This window comes from Melozone crissalis, unplaced genomic scaffold (assembly GCF_028551555.1).
Source record: "Melozone crissalis strain CALT ecotype California unplaced genomic scaffold, PUWL_Pcris_2 ptg000081l_1, whole genome shotgun sequence".
Taxonomy (NCBI): Eukaryota; Metazoa; Chordata; class Aves; order Passeriformes; family Passerellidae; genus Melozone; species Melozone crissalis.
This window is the reverse complement of record NW_026535858.1, coordinates 6,612,193-6,632,366: the sequence shown is the minus strand read 5'-3', so window position 1 is coordinate 6,632,366 and position 20,174 is coordinate 6,612,193. Positions and strand designations below refer to the sequence as shown.

The following is a 20,174-nucleotide window of genomic DNA, read 5'->3' as shown; positions in this document are numbered from 1 at the left end:
CAGATCAGGTCTGTCTTAACAAACCTATCAATAATGAAAATTCTGAGGTTTTGAGTTGGTTAATATCCTGTTTTTCCTACAGACACTGTATGAGTAATGACATCAGTATTGTATACATCAGCTGGCATACTCTATAAATCATGATATATTTATATCATGATTTATATAGAAATAAAGAACATTTTGCTGAAGGAAACACAGAGAGGTCATGACCTGCACATTGCCTTTTCTTTTTTTGACAGCACAAGGTAAGGTGTTAAGTGATTCATGGATGGAAAAAATTAATTTAGAAAAAAACTGCTGTCATAGCAGCTAAAAAAAAAATTCTCCAGGCAGCTTATTTCTACTAGGAGGTGCTCTTGGACCTGGGATTGCATGGGCCTCTGGATCTGTTTTCAGATCCTCAGTGTGTGTTCTCTTCACAATGTTGTGAGTTAAAACATCTCACAGCCCAGGGAATCACAGAGCACCTGGGACTTAGATCCTGAGGCCATTCCCTCTTCCCAGTTTGGATACGTGCTGTTTATCAGGATTCCAAAATTTATAGGTAATTCCAACTGATAGATAATTTGATGGCTCATCTCTGTTGGTTGCATAATGAAGCACAAGAGGCAAAGATACTCCACAGAGTTAAGATCAATGTGTTAGACCAGTAAGCAGAATGAAGTCCAATAATAGACTACTCAGTATTCCATGCAAAATTTCCTGTAGCAAGGTGGATTTTGAGTTTGGGATTTGTGTGTGGGGGAGTTGTTTTTGTTGGTTTTGTTGGGATTTTTTGGGTTTAGTTTTTTTTTGGTTTTTTTTTTTTTTTGGTTTGGGTTTTTTATTATTTTTGGTTTGGTTTGGGTTTTTTGTGTTTTTTTCCCCTATAGCTTAAAGTATAATTCTTGCATATACACCAGATTTAAATGCAAAACCTTTTTTCTTCTTCATGTATGTAGGAAAAATGCTTGCAGTTAACCCATTCTCAGTGGGACTCCTGCATGTGCTTTTTTCTGGGTTTGTGTGAAAACTGTCCAGACCTCTTCTAAATGCAAGAAATATTTGTAGCTACAGTTTATGGTTTAAAATGAACCACAAATTACCACCCAGCTGGATTTATTAGAGCTTATTTGGGTTTGTGTGATTCTCACTCAGTATTTTTCTGGCTGCATTGTTTCTCCAGGTGTATGAACCAATGGACTGCAGTTTCTGGAAGGCTGTGCACGGATCTGAGAGGTCCAAGTCCAACAAGACCAAAGACTGGAAGAGCTTAGCACAAGGTGCCTTTATTTCCACACCCTGTTGGACCTGAGCATCCTTGCTGCTGGCCACACCACACAGTGGGTTAGCTCCTGCCAGCTGGTGTCCTGATCTGCCTCCTTCCTCCCGAGTCCTCAGTACCACTTCCCTTGGGATTGGGATCAGTGGGCAGCAAAGGCTCTTTCCCTGGCAGATCACAGCATGGCTCAGTTTGTGCAGTCCTCCATGCTGGGTGTCCCACAGGAGGCCTCACTTTGGGAGAGCCTGCAGTGGCACGCCCTCGGCAGTGCTGGCTTCTGGTGGCACTTTTACTCTGCAAGAAAAAAAATCACTTTAAAAAAAAAACCACATCTTCATGCAAACACCTGATGTGCACTCTTTTGCCTTTACGGCTATTAATCAGTAAATGCAAAGATGGAACTTGCTTCTACTATAAAGCAAATAATGCAAGTCCTCTAAAAGGTAAGAGCAATGCAAATCATCAAGCTCCAGGCAGAAGAGAGAAATCCCCAGTAAACTGTATTTTCTGTTTCAACTTACTACTGTTCATTATGAGGCCTCACAATAGAAAATGTGAGCTGAGAAAATAATGAAAAAGACACCGTGAGAGTGCCAAATAGAATTCCACCTGAGTGTTTGGTGATGGACTACACAGAGAACACGTGGAGCTGTGCTGTGGGAGGGTCACAGACTTGCTGTGCACTGTAGATTGCTTTCATACTCTATAGTTTACGTGCCTCTCACTTCTATAAATGCTGCATTTCAGTGCCATAAACCACATTAAAACCCTGACCCACAGCTGTGCTTCCTCCTTGGCTCTTCAGGGACTTGACAAGGGTTGGGAGCAGAACTGGGCTTTGCCTTGGTGGCTTCCCTCTGACCCCCTCAGCGCAAACGTGTGGATGGCCAGAAAAGCGGGAAGGCCAACAGTCCAACAACCCAACTGGGCTGTCCCTTCTTCCGCTGCCGCCCACAGACGGGGAAATTGCAGGCAGCAGAAAGGGATGTCCCCATTCCTCATCAGAATCCATGTGCAGGGCAAGACGGGGGTCACTCACTGTGGCTTCTCCACGTCCTCGATGCCCTCGGGCAGGCGCGCGTTGAGCGTCTCCGGGAGCAGGAAGGCCGTGGCGCCGCTGCACACGGCCACGGCGCAGTATGTCACCTCGGGCAGGGACCGCCACACCTCGTCCAGCAGGAACACCAGCGGGGCCAGCGCCCCTCCCAGGCGCGCCAGGAACGACGTGTACCCCATCCCGTTCTGCCTGGAAAGGGGCACACCGCCACAGAGGGAAACAGAGGCCTACTTGTGTCATGGCAGGCCTCCGCCCTTTTCCCCTCTGCCATTTTCCCTCTGCCATTGTTATCTTTTCTTGCTTCATAGCTTCCTAAAATCATCATCATCTATCCCAGAGATCAACTGTTGCTGCTGTGAGAAATAGATTTATGTCTATTGTGAGAAAGAAGGTGCAGTTCCACACTAAGAATACCTGCTCTAAAGCTGTTTCCACTTTAAATGTCTAAACCCTGAGAGCAATTTCTAATAGTAAGACTAGTGAGTCTTCCAACCTGCTTAGAGCAAATCCAAGTTCCTCCTTCTCCCAGGTATTTCTAGGCAGGTGGCATACACTAGGGATACCTGTGAGCATTTTTGGTCCAAGGAAGGAGCCCTTGGAGAGGAGACCAGAAATTAAGACCTAATTTTGAGGGGATGGGTGGCATTTCACACTCATTACAAGGATCCCAGGACCTGCTTGTGCATACACAGAACAAGTACTGCAGAAGGAACCAACAATTTTGTCTTTGCCAATGTCTTTGAGCATGAAAGATACAAACTGATCTGCGATAAGAAATGTCAGACCAGTGTGACTGCTTTGGTTTAAATGTGCATCTTTCCCCATATGCAACAGACCTTTGAAAGCTAAAGGACTAAATGGCAGAGGAGGGTACTCTGGGCAGGAAGGGACAGAAGTGAAGTAGCCCACAAGGCCTGCTGTCATTCATGAGGTTTTTTTCAGACTTCCACAGAGAAATCAGTGAGGTGATGCCCTCCAACAGACTTAGCTATATCCCTGCCTATGCAAGTGCTAAATCTGGTATTATGTTACCATTCCCCAGGTATGTCAAATAAGCTCTGGTTTTCCTCCTGAAAGGCTGGTTAATGGCTGCTTTAATATCATCCAATGTCCAAAAGACTCTCAAACATGTGGTAGTATGTGTCCCTTGTAAAACTTGGTATTCCAAGTTATTATTTTCAGGTTCTTTTAACAGTCCCTGACAGATTATAACAGGGAACAAAGACTTTACTAAGCACAGGTGCTTTATGGAGTGCAAAGATATTCCCACACAGAATACTCCTCACCTTTCCATTCATCTTCCTGTCAGCACAACCTAACCATCCACAACCCAGGTGAACAAAAGGGAGGCTTTCTGCCTCTCTCTTGTGAGTATATGAAATCCCTAGAACCTGCTAGTTCCAGAGGCAAGGGGCCAGTGCTGCAGGATGGTCACCAGCACATCCTGCTGTGCTGATGGCCTGAGCAGCCCAGCCAGGCCCCGGGGGTGTGCTCAGCTGGGTGGCATCTCTTACCTCAGAATGGTGGGGTAGAGCTCTGAGGTGTACAGGAAGACGGTGGTGAAGGCAGCTTCTGAGCAACCCTTGCCCAAAACGGCCACTACTGAACGCAGGGAGCTGAAGGCTGGCGGGAAGGAAAGGCATTTATGGCAGTGAGCTGCCTCTGGGAAGGAACTTCCAGGTCTAAGAAGGGACGAGGTTCAGTGCTCCCACTCACAAAACAGGGAGTTTCATAGCCCTGGAGCTGCTGTCTCCAAAAGCTGGGTCTGCAGGTTTAGTAAGTGTCACAGACATCTTTCATGAAAAATCCTTTCCTTAGGATTTTTCCTCCTGAGAAGCTGAGAGGCCTCAGGAACAAAATGTAAACAATGGTTAGCAGCTGCTGTGGAATGCAACAGGTGGATCTTTGATTGGCCCATATTGGTTGTTTCTAATTAATGTTCAATCACAACCCAGCTGGCTCAGACAGAGAGCCGAGCCACAAACCTTTGTTATCATTCCTTCCTTTTCTATTCTTAGCTGGCCTTCTGATGAAACATTTTCTTCTATTCTTTTAGTATAGTTTTTAATGTAATTTATATAATAAAATAATAAATGAAGACTTCTGAAACATGGAGTCAGATCCTCGTCTCTTCCCCAGTCCGAAAACCCCTGTGAACACCATCACAACTAAGTGTTGGCCCAAGTGGGAGCTGAACTGATGACAGGATAGGTCCTGGCATTTCCCATTGGACAAAGTCTCTAATTAAGATAGGCACTGTGCCTTGCCGTTGCTGGACCCTTCAGCAGTCACAAAACCACCTGCTGTGACAGATATTGGGGTTAGCCCATGTCAGTGACCTTGTCTCGTGGACACCCTTCAGGTGAAGGACTTGTCTACAAAGAATTGCCCGTGGCCAAATCCACAGCTCTCCTTCTCCAGCACTGCCCCAAATGGACTCCCTCCCCCTTTAGCAAGTCCTGTGTAGAGCAGAAGAGCCTCTCACACTTGGGAATGAGGATGTTGGCTCCTATGCAGACCCCGGCCAGGATGAGCGTCCACGCCTGGCTCTGCCGCCGGCCGATTCGGTTCACCAGCACATACATGGCCATCTTGGCAGGAATCTCAATGACACCAAAGACAAACTGGGAGAGGTAGATGCTGAGCCCAAAGCCAGTCAGGTTCATGCTCAAGCCGTAGTAAGAGAAGGCAACGCCAAACCTGCAAGGAGTGGGTGGAGATGGGAGTGAGGGAAATCCCTCTGGGAGCTGCAGGATGAATTCCCCCTGGGGGTGACACTGCTTACCACACCACACCAGAACACACAGAGATCTTCCTCAGGACTGGGGTCCTGAACAAGCTGATGTAGGAGTAACTCCCTCCCATGTTTTTGTCTGTTGCCATCCTTGTGAGGGCCTGGCAGAGATGGAAAGATGGAAATAGCTCAGCTGCTGTTCTGTTGGGATGCAGACATGAAACCCCAGACAGGCTGGGGACTTTGCCCTTCCCAGCTCCAGATCCACCTTGGATTTTCCATACATTCCCTGAGCATACATTTTCAGAGTCATATCTTCCCACAACTTTACAGGTTGCCTGCTATTTTAGACCTCTCTTTCTTCCCAAGGTTTCTTCTTCCCTCTCACCTACATGCCTCATGTAGCAGAGAGGTCTGTAGAGAAATGGCAGATGGAAAAGTCAGCGTTGGCCAGATCCATCCTCTTCCCCATGTGGCTGCCTGCTGTTGTATGACAAGCCAGCAGCGAGCTTCATGCTTTGTTCTTAGGAGTGCATTCATTTAAAGGGGAATTATTTATCCATCTACTTATATAAGTACAGAAAACCTTAAAAGTCAAGCACTGAGAAGAAGTTCTTCTTCACTGCCTGTGAAGAAGAAGAGACTGCTTGTCCAAAAGGCTTTTTGGCAATTGATTGAGCAGTAAGTACCCACAGAGTTAATAAGTTCTACTCACTGTGTATTTAATCCAGTGTTCATTGAAGTCTCTTGCCATGGCAAAAACAAGTGGAAAGACACTCCACCTAATGGATGGGATTTCTGGCCTTATGGGAGCTGAGCTGGAGCTTTATCTTTTGGAGTGAATTTCTGCTTTCTAGAGGAAAATGCCCACAGTGCCCCACAGACCACGCTGCAGGCTAAGCATTGCTCCAGGTATCAAACAGAAGTAAAACACAGAGAGACAAAGTGGGAGAACAAGAACGCGTGTCTGGATCTCCAGTTCCTTACCTCTGGTGAGACAGCAAAGTCTTTCCTTCCATTCATTCTTGCACATCTGAGCAGGTGCCTGTGGGCTTGCTTCACTTTGCCCTTGGCTATGAGCCACCTGGCAGACTCTGGGACCCACCTGCAGGGGCAAGGAGAGGAGACTGTTCCTCTTGGAGCTGCCTGTTTTCCACCCCATATCCATGGCTCTGGCATCTTCTCCATGAGAATTCCACCTAAACATAACAACTGTGGTGCATGGGAGGAGTAAGAGGGCACAATTTTGACAGGTACAGGCTCTTCTACTCCTAAAGGCTGAAGTTTCAAACTCTTACCAATTAAAACTGGCCCCAGGGAGTTTTTATTTACGTATTTGTGCTTTCTGGGACTCTTTAAGCTTTGAAATGGTCAGCTGTTAAAAACCACAATATAGAAAGGATTCAGTGAGCTCTGTACATGCTTTGTTATTTGCTAAAATGATTTGGTTTTCACAATAATCAAAGCCTTCTGCACACTGGAGCCTCCCACTAGAATGGTTCCAGACCAGATCCCTACAATCCAATGTTTATGATTCATGTGACCTAAATCAGATCACAGAAAAACTAATGAGCAACTGTTGTCACTATTCAAGCAGGAATTGAAAATTATGTGTTGAGCAAAAAATGTTTGGAGAATTGGTCTTGTTGAAAGTTTTCATCTCCTTCCCACAGGCTTACAACCTTGGGAAATGTAAAGAAGGAAAGTTGGCATTTTGCACTCATTGCCACTGCCTCTAGAGAGTAATACCATGTCTTTTGGCTGTCTGCTGTTTCCACTGAGTTCTGACATTGTGTCAATAATATCTACAGAGTGCTAAATTAGATTTTAATTCCATACTTCAGAGACTTTCAATTTTCTGCAATCGCTGACCTTATGGGTGCTTGAAGACTAGAGTATAATTTGTTGGAGAACTAATGTCCATAAAAGATAGTAACATAAGAAGAAAAATCAAATGGTTATAATGAAAAGGGGCGTCCAAATGCATTTGTGAATTTCAGCACTTCCAAGAACTCATTTTTTTAATGGCTGGCTGTCCTAGAAAGAGAGCAAAACAACTTGCATTAAAAAAGTCAGCAGGACACGTATTTTAGTTGTGTTGGACTTGATCAGTGAAATACCAGAAGTTACTCTTTAGACTGTCAATGAATCAACTCTGTATTCTAATTTGTATTACTACACAGGGAAATAATAATAAAAAAAAGAAGATGGAAAAATTAAAGTTTCTTTGATTAAATGAACCATATCCCATTTTAAGGCTTAGGAGATGTCAGGTATTCTTAAATAAGGCTACAGGGGGGAATTTGCCCAGAGAAAGCAGGTGTATTTGGCCCATCAGGATGGTTGCACACTTGAGAAAAGCCTTGGGAAGTGCAGAGATAAATGAACTTGACCTAGCCTGAAGGTGTCAGTGGCTTTCATGGAAAATTTGGTATCCTTCCCAGTGAGGTGGGGACAGAGAACGGATAAATGTTTTATCTTGAGTGTACTAAGGATTAAAGCCTGGATCTGGTTGAGTGTTCCCTTATTGGAATCTCTTTTCTTTACTCTGAGCCATGTCTGCCAGAGCTGGCAGCACCAAATCCTGCTTCCACTTGTCATCCTAATGCCTCAGCCTCATTCCTGCCTCCTCCTTGTCCCCAAAACTGGGATGTAACCTTGGGAGAGACAAAACCCAGGCCACTCTGTTGGGAAGGATAAAAGTTTGACAAGAAAGTCTCACAGATATGTATGCATGGCAGAAAGATTTTTGAATGTAGAGTCTGATGAAGGAATGGAGATGGAAGCAAGTTTCGATACAGAAGAAAAGAATTGCTGAGCCAGTCTTACTGGATAACCAAGGAGGAAAAGGGTGTGTTAGTTAGAAGGAGTTTTTATGATTTAGAGCAAAGGATAAACTTCAAACAAGAAGATGTTTTTACCAAGCAGAAAGATGGCACAGGCAAACAAGTCAGCAAATGTTGCAAGTAGAAAAAAGGTCTCAGAATTTTCCACTGCAAGAAAATTGAAAAACAACTTCTAGCTTAAATTGTAATGTACTGACTTTTAGTGATTGAAGAATAGTAACATGAATATGGTAATTATAGTAGTTATGGTAGGCTATAGATAAAAGTTAAGCTATAGATTGGTTCTACTGTATTAAGATGCTCAGCAAAGGAAAGTCTGTAATGCACTGTAACCTAAACTCAGGGTCCCAGGCCTGCCTGCAGCTGGAGCTGGCAGCTGTGGGCACAGCTCTGTCACCCACCTCCCTGGGCTGCTGTAACCTCTTGGATGGAATAAACTGCATTTTGGAGAGCCCCTGGAGTCCACATCTCTCATTTAAGCTCTCACACCACACCAGTTTTCCAGAGCTGCCACACTTGGGCAATCCAGGTAACACAGATGAATCCTGCTTATCCTGATGGGTTCCTGAACCCCTCCTAGGACCCACAGAGGAGGCAAATCCCAGTGTGCTTCCTTCTGGTGGCTGCACTCACCACAGGCAGACGATGCTCAGGAGGCAGGGAGCTGTCACAGCCACCAGCAGCCAGTGCCACTCCCTCACCAGGTAGGCTGCCAGGGCCAGCAGCATGTTCCCCACGCTCCAGAAGATGCTGCTCAGGATCCCGGTGAAGGTGCGGTGCTGGACGTCCACCCACTCCATCCCTGCAAGAGAGGGGCAGCATCCATGGGACATGCAGGACTTCTCCAGGCAGGGAGGGCATGCAGGGGTTTTTAGCAAGGGCAAAACAAGGGAATATCCCTGCTCTGCTCCTTCACAAAGTTCCACTGTTTGGCTGATATTTGGAATATTGAAATATTCAGCCGCAGCACTTAGGCTGTTGCAAAGCTGTCAGCCACTAAAATAAAACTTCTGGGAAAGAAATACTGGACAGTGTTAAGGAACAGTGCTATGTGAAGGAACAGTGCTATGTTAAGGAACAGTGCTAAAACCACTCTTGGTGATATATTTTTTTATCCCATTCAATAGCATTCACTTGGCCTTCTTCATCAACCAGATTTTTTTTCCCCCCTAGCCATCTTGCTTGCACAGTTTCCCATTTCTCTCTCATTATTCCCATTTCCACTCGTTATTTCAGATTAAAGAAATAGATTGGGAAGAATTGTTGTTCACATGGAGCCCACCCAGAGCAGACAGCAGCAGAAGTGTAAAACCAGCCGGGGGTTTCCTTGTTTGTGTGTATGAACCAAAAGCCAGTTTTCCTCTGAAGGTTTGGACCTCTAACAATCAGAAATGCCCCTTCCAAGCTCTACCATGACGTGCAGGAATCAACCTTTATAGCAATAAACAAACACAGCAGCCCTTGGGATTTGTCAGGTCTTGTGTGGGCTTTTCCAATGCTGAAGCCATCATAGCTTGATTTTGACTAGATCTGCAAAAATCCTGGAAATTTCTGCTGCAACTGTTAATTGTTCTTGGGTGCAACACTTTTTGCCCAGTTCGTCCCAGCTGTATCTACAAAATTATCCATTTTGTAGATATCCTGATTTACTGAATATCTACAAAATATTTACTGGTTATCCTGAAATCTGGAGCTTGTTATTATTATGTAATTACCTAAATTCTTCAGCTGCAGTTTTGCCTAGCTCTGCAAGATTTTTAAAAAATTTTTTGGTAGTTCTTCTCATTGTAGAATACAGATTGGCAGCTTGTGAGCAAACTTGAAACTGGGGAAGTAGAAACACCCTGTAAATAACACAGCATCTCTTGTGCTGAGGACAGGGCAATGCTGGATTGTCCTAACAGTGCTTGAAAGGTGAGAACTTTGTACGAGTGGAAAGGGGCAGAGACTTTGGAGTGTGGCTTTGATTGCGTTGCTGATGGTACTTGACAGGAACTGGGTAGCTTGTTCCAACAGAAGTACTGACAAGTGGCTGCTGCATTTTGAGCAGACTGTTAAATATTAATTAGACCAACAGCAAATTGTAATTCTGGGATCCTCGCAAGCAGGAAACCGCGCGTGTGGCGATTCCCAGACCCCTGTTCCTGCCTGGCAGAGAATTCCCTCCCCACCCACGGCCTGCCAGGACCCCCACACTCACCCAGAGGCAGGACAATCAGGGACAGGCCACTCAGGGCCACCCCGGTGAGGGTCCGTGTGACGGCCAGCATCGTGTAGGACACGGAGGCGGCGCTCAGCATCCCGAAAACCAGGGAGCACAGCAGGGACAGCTGCAGCATGGCCTTCCTTCCAAACCTGCCACGAGCACAGGCTGGGTTACACTGGCTGGAAACCTGGCGTGGGAGCAGGGTTTGAAATGGGCAAAGCAGAGATTGTAGAGGAAAATTAAAGGATGCAGCATGCCGGAGAGGAAAAAAATTGCTCTGGATCAAGCTGGGGCAATCCCATGCAGATCCCACCCCATAAACTTTGGGAATCTCCAGTGGAAAGAGCAGTGTGTCTCAGAACAACAAATCTGGCTCTCCTGGCCCACAGCACCACCAAAAGCAGTGATGGCAGCAGTGATGATCCCACGTTGCTGTCACACCCTGCTCCCTCCAGTGTCAGTGTCCTTCTCCCATGGCTTACTCAGCACTGGCCACTGCCACCACTCTCAAGGAGGTGACAGAGCTGTGACCCTTTCACCCTGCTCCTTGGAAGGAAAAGGAAGGAATCCCATTGTCTGCCCACATGTGCAAATAGCCCTGAAATCCTAAGGGTTTTCTGAGGAATCTGCCAGGATGTTGCTCCCCTGGGGTTCCCTAACCCCATTGTCCAGAGTCCTGTGTGGAGAGTGTGGAGAAATACAGAACATCAAATGCACACAAAAGCAATATAAATGTATATAAACACACACTCTCACAGACAGAGAAATATGTCTGCATGTGTTTCTGCACAACCTATGAAAATATAAAATTCAAAATGGAGCACAAGGTGTCGATCTCCTGATGAACATCAGCACTTCATGCTAGGAAAGCTGAGGCTCAAGCAGCAGCAGTAGATTCAGCCTGCCTGCAGGTGATGTGCAGCCCACAAGGACTGAAATCCTGCTGTGATCCTGGCATTAGGGCTCTCCCAGTGCCCCCCTGAGAAGGATGGTGGCAGGAACAATTGCTCCAGGGGAAAAAGTGGCATTGCGAGGACATAATGCCGCAATAACATTCCCAAAAATAATAAAAAATTACTTCATTCAGCAGGTGATAAATGAACCTACTGGCAAACTCCGGGGAGTTTGGTGGTTCTGCTTTGAAATTTAAGCTGGGACAGTTTGTAAAAGACACTTTGATGCACCTGGGTCAGAACAGGAAGAACCAGAAACCCCCCAGAGCTGGATCCAGTTTCCAATGGGGAACTGCCCAAGAAAGAAAATACATTTTGTAAATGAAGATTTTTCCTTGAAAATACAGTAAGGAGGGTATAAAACCATAATATTCCTTATAGGAGTCAAGACAGCTATTTAAGGAACCATTACTAAACTCTTAGCAAAAGGAAAACCAGGATATGGGGAGGCTGCTAGAAATAATGCCATTAAAGTTATCTTCAAAAGAGAGTGGTAGGAAAGCACAACCTCTGAAAGACTGTAGAAAATACAATAAAAGGAGCAGACTGCAGAAGCATAAAAATTAATAAAAAAGCCATTTTCATTTAAAAAAACCCCAATCTGGAAGTCTGCCAAAGCATTATTGAACCAATTCAGTACAAGGACAAGGTAGAAAAGGAGTGTTTGGAGAAGAGCAGACAATAACAGAAAATATATATATGTTATATATATATATTGTTTCTGCTATTATTTCTGTTATACATATTGTATATATTTAGTATATATATATATATATATATATATATATATATATACACACAATATTACTCTCTCTATATATACTATAATATATACTATATATATATACTATATATATACACACTATATATATATATATATACACATATACACTATATATATATTTTTATATATACACTATATATACATATATGTGTTTTTGCATACATTTGTTCACAGTGAAAGTTTTTGGAGGCTTTACCTGGGTCAAATTTGTCACTGGAGTAGATCTCAAATCCAAATATCTGTGATGGCTTAGAAAAAAACTGAACCTGAACAGCAGCAAAATGCCAGATGATTTCCCCCCTGGAGCACCAGAGATGAAACCTCTGCCTCACTGTTAGCACAAAGAAGTGGGATCTCATCTCTGTGTCAGAGAAAAGGAGGGTTGCTAATGGGAGGTCAGCTTTAAAGAGATGATAGGGGAGATGTGGGGGGTGATATCTGAGGTTTAACCTAATGATCCTTAATTTTCCCCTTGCTTCCCTCACCACTACCCACTGCTGTGTGGATGTTTGCCCAGAGCAAAATTATGTTTAGCTTACAATGCCAAAATCTTCCTGCTGAGTAGCTGTGGTCAGCTCGGAGCCTCCATTTGAAATGAGAGGCTTAAATTGTTTCTCTGTTTTAGATTGATCTGCCCTGATTGTCTCATCCGGTCACAGAGTCCTTTAGCTCCTTCTGCAACGTCTCCAGCCTCTGACCTCATCTCTGCCAGGCTCAGCATCCCCTCCCCACTTGCTCCCTTCCCAGATTATTTATGAATGCACCGAAAAGCACAAAATTCCAAGCACAGGCCACTCCTCTGTCATAATGGAGCACTTGAATCTCCTCTCTTCTTCCTGGCTTTTACTAATTCAGTCATGCTGAGACCTTCCTTCTCACCCTGGGCCAGCTCAGTTTCTGCAGGAGTGTTTGATGAGGAGGCTGAGGTGGTGTCTCCTCTGCTGACACGCCTGTTGATCCATGCAAAGAAATCCTGCATGTTTTTAAGGCTTGGATCTTTTGGAAAACCCAGCTGATTCTTCACTGGCGTGTCCCACCTCCCCCTGGGTCTCTGGGTCCACCTTTCAGAGGAGTTGCTGCCAATTTGCCTGGTGCAGACAGAGGTCAGGCTGCCTGGCACTCCTGACAGCTTATTTAAAAGCTTTTCTATCCCCAGGACGCTGCAGGGCTCCAGGACAATGTCTCCTTACTCCTGGCATTTAACTGGAATCCCTCTGGTGTCCTCCTCTCTGCCTTCTTCTGTCAGCTCGTTGCAAAGCTCCAGCTCCAGCACCTGCCTCTACACATTCTCCCACTGTGAGCACAGACTCATTTATGTCTCACACTACAGCCTTTTTATTTCCAGATGCTCCTTTTATGCCTTGATCCTCTGCTGGCTCTTCCCCTCTCACAATCCATTTGTCAAACAAATTACTTCTCATTTTGCGCTACCTTATGTTATCTTATTTTTCTGCCATATTTTGTCCTGGTCCTTTTCTCAATTCTGATTTTCTCCCCCCCCAGCTGTGCTACAAAACTACTGTGGTTACAAAGCCAAGGCACACAGTTTGAAAATCATGCAGGTGCCTTGGGTCCTTGTACAAGCATAGCCAGGTAACCACGGGTAAAGATATGGATGTAAAAATTCCCATCTGCAGCACTGGGAAAAATGCATGTATTTTATGATTGGCTTTTCACAAATATTAAAATGAATATTATATGTGTTGTGTTAGAAAGTAATGCTGTATTAATTCTCTTAAGCACTGTGTTAAATATAGTTTTAGGTTACAAAAAGTATTAAAATAGAAATGCTATGTATCCTATGCTACGTAGGATACTTTTTTTAAAGAAAGGACCCACAGGAAACTTCAATCTTTCGGAGAAAAAGAATTTATTGCTCCCTTATGAGAAGAAATGAACTTCTTCCTGTCTCGAAGGCGCTGTCAGGATTCAGAGGAAGAAGCTGACACTGACCAGACAGAATCCTGTGTTCGAATGGAATTTATGCACCATGTATGAGGTGTATGAATATGCAACAGGCTGTTGCTTTTAAGGGTTAATCCTCTGTTAACGTGGGTCCTTTTTTGGGCTCGTGCTGCCCAGAAAAAGGTACCCGGAATGTCCCTAACTCTGTATTTATTGTCTCATATTGTCCTAATTCAATTTGTCCAAATTATTATTACTCTAATTGTATTACTATTTTTATATAACCATTTTATTATTATTAAACTTTTAAAATTTTAAAAACAAGTGATTGGTGTTTTTAGCAAGTCTCTGGGTCCTTCACACTTCAGGTTCCCCTCTGCAGTGATTCTGCAGCTTGCTGTACTCTAATTCCTCCCACAGGAAGGAAATCAGGAAGCAATTTCCCAATTATGAATAATGAACAGGGAGCAGCACATCCCAACTTCGTGCCTGGACTCTGTATCCTCTGATGGGTATCCTGGTTTTGCTGCTTGCAAAAATATTTGGTTTCTTATCTGATGCCCTTTCTAGGCTATTACTTGGATTTATTTTTCAGGTTTATGTTGTTACATCCTAACATTTAACCAGAGGGAGCAGCTTTGTTTCTGTTTCCTTCATTGCTTTACCTCTTCCTTAAGGAATAAATACCTCCCTGCTTGAAAAAAATATCCTTTACCCCGATTCTCTAGGAATGACAGAGTCAGATTTTGCTTGCTGGAAACTTGTCACAGACATCTTTTATGAAAAATATTTTCCTTAGGATTTTTCCTCCTGAGAAGCTGGAGGCCTCAGGAACAAAATGTAAACATTGATTATCTGCTGCTGTGGAATGCAACAGGTGCATCTGTGATTGGCCCATGTTGGTTGTTTCTAATTAATGGCCAATCACAGCCCAGCTGGTTCAGGCTCTCTGTCTGAGCCACAAACATTTGTTATCATTCCTTTCTATTCTTAGCTTAGCTAGCCTTCTGATGAAACCTTTTCTTCTATTCTTTTAGTATAGTTTTAATGTAATATATATAATAAAATAATAAATCAGCCTTCTGAAACATGGAGTCAGATCCTTGTCCCTCCCCTCATCCTAAAACCCCTGTGAACACCGTCACAGAAACTCTTTTGAGCTATGGCAAGAAATATTCTTGCCATAGAAAATTCCTCTGAGCCCCTCACTTGGGTGTTATAATTTGTGTATAATTTGCAAGGAGTTAATTTGTGTATAATTTGCAAGGTGTTCACTCTTTAGCTGGACTTTTTGTCCAGCTTTGTATCAATCTGCTCACTCCATTTTTAGACTGAAACTGGTCTGGCAGACTGAATTTTTTTTTGTTTGTTTTTTTTTATTGCTCCTGCAGCACTTCTGCCCACAGTCAGCAGTGCATCTGCCTCCTGCCCGAGGCCAGAGCTGCTTCTGTGATCCAGGATGCATTTTGTGGCTCACTGATCCAGGAAGCGTTTACTCCCTTGTATCCAATTTCCCAGTGCGAGGCTGGATCTCCCTTTGCAGTTGCCTTTTGTCCTTTCCCGCCCCTCTGGCTGCCTGTTGGAGGTGGCGTGTGTGTGGCATTCTGTCTGTGAATCCGAGGCCCCTGAGGAGCAGCCTGGGAGGGCTCAAACCTGTCCGAGAGGTCCCCGAACACCATGGCCCCCACGGTGACGCCGATGAAGAAGAAGGTTGCTGTCGCCTGGTTCAGCCCACGCTGCTCACACACGAGGTCCCACTGAAACACAAGGCCAAAATGACACTTCAGTGCCCAGCCCAGCCCCTGCTGCCTTCTCCCACTCCTTCATTCCATTGTATCCTGCAGTTTGTGTCTGCTGAGTCTGATGGACCGGTGGGGTCCTGCACTAAACTGCACATCAGACAGTGCCAGAGTCCTGTGTCACAGACATTTTTTTATGAAAATCCTTTCCTTGGGATTTTGTCCTCCTGGGAAGCTGAGAGGCCTCAGGAACAAAATGTAAACAATGATTATCTGCTGCTGTGGAATGCAACAGGTGCATCTGTGATTGGTCTCATGTGGTTGTTTGTAATTAATGGCCAATCATGGCACAGCTGGCTCCAACAGAGTCTGGGACAGCTGCCTTTGTTATTCATTCCTTTCTATTCTTAGCTTAGCTGGCCTTCTGAGGAGAACCTTTTCTTCTATTCTTTTAGTATAGTTTTAATGTAATATATATAATAAAATAATAAATCAGCCTTCTGAGACATGGAGTCAGATCCTCGTCTCTTCCCTCAACCTGAGACCCCTGTCAACATGATCACAGTCCTGGAAAATGGAAAGCTGCATCTAACAAAAGTCCCAGTTATCCATCCCCACTGTGACAGCCTCTCTGTGAACACTTCATGGAATCACAGAACCGTAGAGGATGCTGAGTTGGAAGGGACCCATCAGGGCATCGAGTCCAACTCCTGGCCCTGCACAGGACACTCCAAAAGTCACCTCAAGTGCCTGAGATTTTTGTCCAAATGCTTCTGGAGCTCTGTCAGGCTGGTGCTGTGACCACTGCCCTGGGGAGCCTGCTCCAGTGCCCAGCCACCCTCTGGGTAAGAAAACTTTTCTCTGATATCCAAACTAAACCTCCCCTGACTCAATGTCAGCCCATTCCCATGGGTTCTGTCACTGCTCACCACAGAGCAAAGAGCAGTGTCTGCCCCTCCACTTGCCCTTGTGGGGATGTTGAAACCCCAATGAAGTCTCCCTCAGTCTCCTCCAGGCTGGACAGACCAGGTGCCCTCAGCCACTCCTCATGTGTCTTCCTCTGCAGACCCTTCACCATCCTTGTGGCTCTCCTTTGAATGCTCTCCAATAGCTGAGTGTCTCTTTTATATTGTGGTGCCCAAAGCTGCCCCCAGGACTCGAGGTGAGGCTGCCCCAGTGCAGAGCAGAGCGGATCAGGACAATCCCCTCCTTTGACTGGTTGGTGATGCTCTGCCTGATGCATCCCAGGACAGGACTGGGCATCAGAAAACTTTCCTGGGTGCCACACACAGAGAGTTCCCCATTTTCCTCTCCTGACCTCTGCCAGACCTGCCCAGGTGCAAATCTCTCCCCCAGCTCCTCTGTTGTGGCCTGAGAGTGCCCTGGTGAGCTGGGCATTGGCAGGGCAGTCTCATGGCACTGTCACTGCAGTGAGCTGTCACACCCAGCCCTCAGTGAGCACCAGGGACAGCTGTGATGATAGCCAGTTCCTCTTGCCCTGACCAGTTTCCTTGGAAGTTGTCTGTGCAGAGAAGAAGGAAAATCTTTCCATTGTTTCCCCACTCCACTGTTATCTCTGCTTTTTCCTCTTGCCCATCTAATTTCCCCTCCTCCACCCTGCTCCTTCCCTCGCTTCCCTCAATCTTTACTCCTCACATGGATGAACAATCCTAATGGAATAGGCAGGATGCTGCCAAACAGGCAGGAGGAACTGGCAGAGGATAACTGGATGTACAGACAACTTCAGCCTGTCACAGTGCACAGACTGTTCAGAGAGCACTGGGGACAGCTGTGACGATAACCAGTTCCACTTGCCCTGACCAGTTTCCTTGGAAGTTGTCTGTGCAGGGAAGAAGGAGGGCAGAGGGGAGGTAAGGTCAAATACTTGCTCTAAATACCAACCTATTGATTTCTTACTGAGAGGTTGGTTTGGACATCCATCCTAATTAAGTTAATGAACATAATTTTACTTTCTCAGAAGTGCAAATATCACAAATCTCTACAGAATGCAGAGTTAATTTTCTCTGTGTGCAAATGTGGCAAAATGTAATCATCAACCCAGACCTGCAGCCAGCTGGACCTCGAGCAACCTTTCTTGCTACAAGAGCAGAATTCCAGAGAAAGTCCTGGTCCCCTGCAGGGCCTCTGGCCATGGGAGCAGCATCACAAGGCTCCATGTGCAGAGTTCCTCCTTCTGCCCTCTCCCTCAGCACTGCTCCCCATCTCCAGTGCAGAAATGAGGTGCAGACCCAGGGCACACACCACCCTCACCCCTGTGAGGAGCAGGAGGGGTTGGGTGGTGGGGTTGAAGCACCAGCTCCAGGCTAAGATTTGTCCCTGCTCCCACTGAGACAACAGCACCATCCTTCTAACCCAGCTGTGCCCCTTTTTCCTGACCAAACTTCCCCTTCCCTGAGACCTTGTGTGGTTTGGGCTGTTTCCCAAGGAAAGTAAAGCATTAACACCCAGAGGTATCACTGCTAGCCCTGGAGAAGTGTTTCAGGAGGTGGGTGGTTAATGTTTGATGGGCAGGGAACCTTCTGCAGGCTCAAGGTTATGGCTGGCTATGAGCTCAGTGGAAGAACCTCAGAGAGAACATTGGATTTGGGAGAGAGATATTGGTGGTAAGGGAAGAGAGGCAGCACAACCCTGGGGAGAAAAAAGTGAAGAGAAAAGAGAAGAGAGAAAAGAGAAGAGAAGAGAAGAGAAGAGAAGAGAAGAGAAGAGAAGAGAAGAGAAGAGAAGAGAAGAGAAGAGAAGAGAAGAGAAGAGAAGATCAGTGAGGAGGGGTGGCCAAGGGAATAGAAGTTGTAAACTGTTTGGAAAACCAAGAAAGGAAATCAAGAGCTCATGTGAAAGCCTGACAGGATGCAATCTTGTGCAAATGCCACGCAGAGAAAATCCTATATCTGTGTCTTTCCACTGCCTTCTGACCCCCTCCCAAATCTCTCAATCATCTGGAGAAATAATCTCTCAATCATCTGGAGAAATTAGGATGATTATAATGAGAAATGTTGGCATCAACCTAAGCAAAAGGAGATGCTCACAAAAATAATATTAATAAATGTTAGCTCCTATACTGAGCTTCAGAGAGCTTCCCCCTCCCAGGACATCTTCTCTGACCAGGTCATGTCCACAATGCACAGATTCCCCTCTCATTCTGTGCACTCAGCAAACTCCTCTCCATCTCCTTCTCTAAAAGCACAGAGCTAATTTCAATTTTGGCTGGATCCCAGGCCAGGAATTACCTGGGTGGAGATGGTGGAGGTGAACTGAGAGTGGTCATAGACCCATCCGTGCTGGCAGGGCTGGATGATGGATTTGTTCTCTGGCTGCAGAGAGGAGTTGAGCAGCAGGTGGAACTGAGGCTGTGAGAACATCTCACAGGAGCTGAAAGTGCCATCAGGCTTCTGAGGGATGCTGATGAGCAGAACTTCCTCCCTGGTGAGGTTCACAAATGCCTCTCGGTGTGGAATTGCACAGTGATGAGAGGGGGTGGCAGCGAGAAAATTGTGCAGCAGGAAATGCATGGGAAGGTTGATCCTTGCGAGGCAGAGGATAGCCAAAATCAAAATCTGGAATCTGCCAAAGCCCCCAATTTCCAGCAAGAGATCCTCAAATTTCATCTTTTTTTCCCGTGGAGTTTGCTCATTCAGAGCAGCTAGGTACCAAGGAGCAGCAACATGAGCTTGAAAAGCAGCCTCTGCTCCTGGAGCTCAGCTTCCCATGGCTTTTCATACAGCCACCTCTTTGGACTTTGAGACCGTGCTGGAAGGTGTCAAAAGTCACAGTGGAGCTCTTAATTTAGGGCATAGCCAAAGGAATGATCCTGTGAGCCCACAACACATATCTTGGAAAGGACCCAGCACAGGGCATCTGATCTTTTTGGAGTCCTTTCCTGCTGCTGTGGTTTTGGAGAGGGACATCAGCATGAGGAAGGGAGGCTGTGGGGACGCTCTCATTTCTCATGTGCAGGTCCTGCAGCAAACTCTGCCTGCTGTGAGCTGGTCCCCTGCCCGACCTGCTGGACTGTGACAGAGGAGGAGCAGGGGTGTCCCACTGGGTCAGGGCATCCAAGGACACCCAGCCTGGCCGCTGAGCACCAGCCAAGTGTGTTTTGGTGTGGTTTGTGTCAGGCCATGCCCTTGGAGCAGCGAGTGCAGAGAGGCTGCCTGGAAGGGAGATGTGTCTCAGGGAGGTGTGTGTGCCCTTTGGGTGGGTGAGGGCCACCTGCTCACCCGTGCCCTGCAAAGAATGGAAAAAGTGAAAAGTCCTTTTCTCCTGGATGCCTGGAAAGGTGTTTTGCCAGGACAAAGGCAAGGAGCTGATGAGAGCTGCAGTGCTGGCAGGCAGAGAGGCTGCACCTCTCATGCTGGGGGCCATGACATGCTCTGCAGGGTCCAGCCCTGGGGACAGAGGTGACAGCCAAAGGACCTGCTGAGAGCTCGCTCTGAGTTATCTCCCACTGCATTTTCACCCTCTGTACCTCTCTCCTTGTGTCTGTGCCCTCCCTCCCCCACCAGCCCTGCACTCCTGAGTGTTGGTAGGTGCTGATGCATCATCTCCAGCCTTTCTCCAAGCTGCTGCCCCAGACATGCTCTGCTTTAAAGCAGTTCCAGTTTGGCCATTCACATGAGAACAGGGTTGGTTGGTGTTGGGATGCAGGCACAGCAGGGTCTGGGCTCA

General features: G+C 46.0%; 1 protein-coding gene across 1 annotated transcript; it reads right to left on the bottom strand.

The window, feature by feature from the left end:
- Positions 1-1,494: 1,494 nt before the first annotated feature.
- SLC22A7 (solute carrier family 22 member 7) lies at positions 1,495-19,114 on the bottom strand. Its single transcript, XM_054290126.1, has 10 exons — positions 18,737-19,114; positions 15,403-15,506; positions 10,102-10,256; positions 8,535-8,703; positions 6,043-6,160; positions 5,107-5,216; positions 4,807-5,021; positions 3,836-3,944; positions 2,304-2,510; positions 1,495-1,558 (listed from the first exon to the last, which is right to left on the bottom strand). Exons 1-10 carry the CDS (start codon positions 19,112-19,114, stop codon positions 1,495-1,497), a joined length of 1,629 nt encoding a protein of 542 aa, XP_054146101.1.
- Positions 19,115-20,174: the final 1,060 nt, after the last annotated feature.

Coding starts and splice junctions, on each gene's coding strand:
- SLC22A7 (XM_054290126.1), bottom strand. CDS start 19,114: ATGAAATTTGAGGATCTCTTGCTGGAAATTGGGGGCTTTGGCAGATTC. Junction 8,704..10,101: donor CCTGATTGTCCTGCCTCTGG/GTGAGTGTGGGG, acceptor CCTCTCTTGCAG/GGATGGAGTGGGTGGACGTC. Junction 3,945..4,806: donor CAACATCCTCATTCCCAAGT/GTGAGAGGCTCT, acceptor CCTTCCCGCCAG/CCTTCAGCTCCCTGCGTTCA.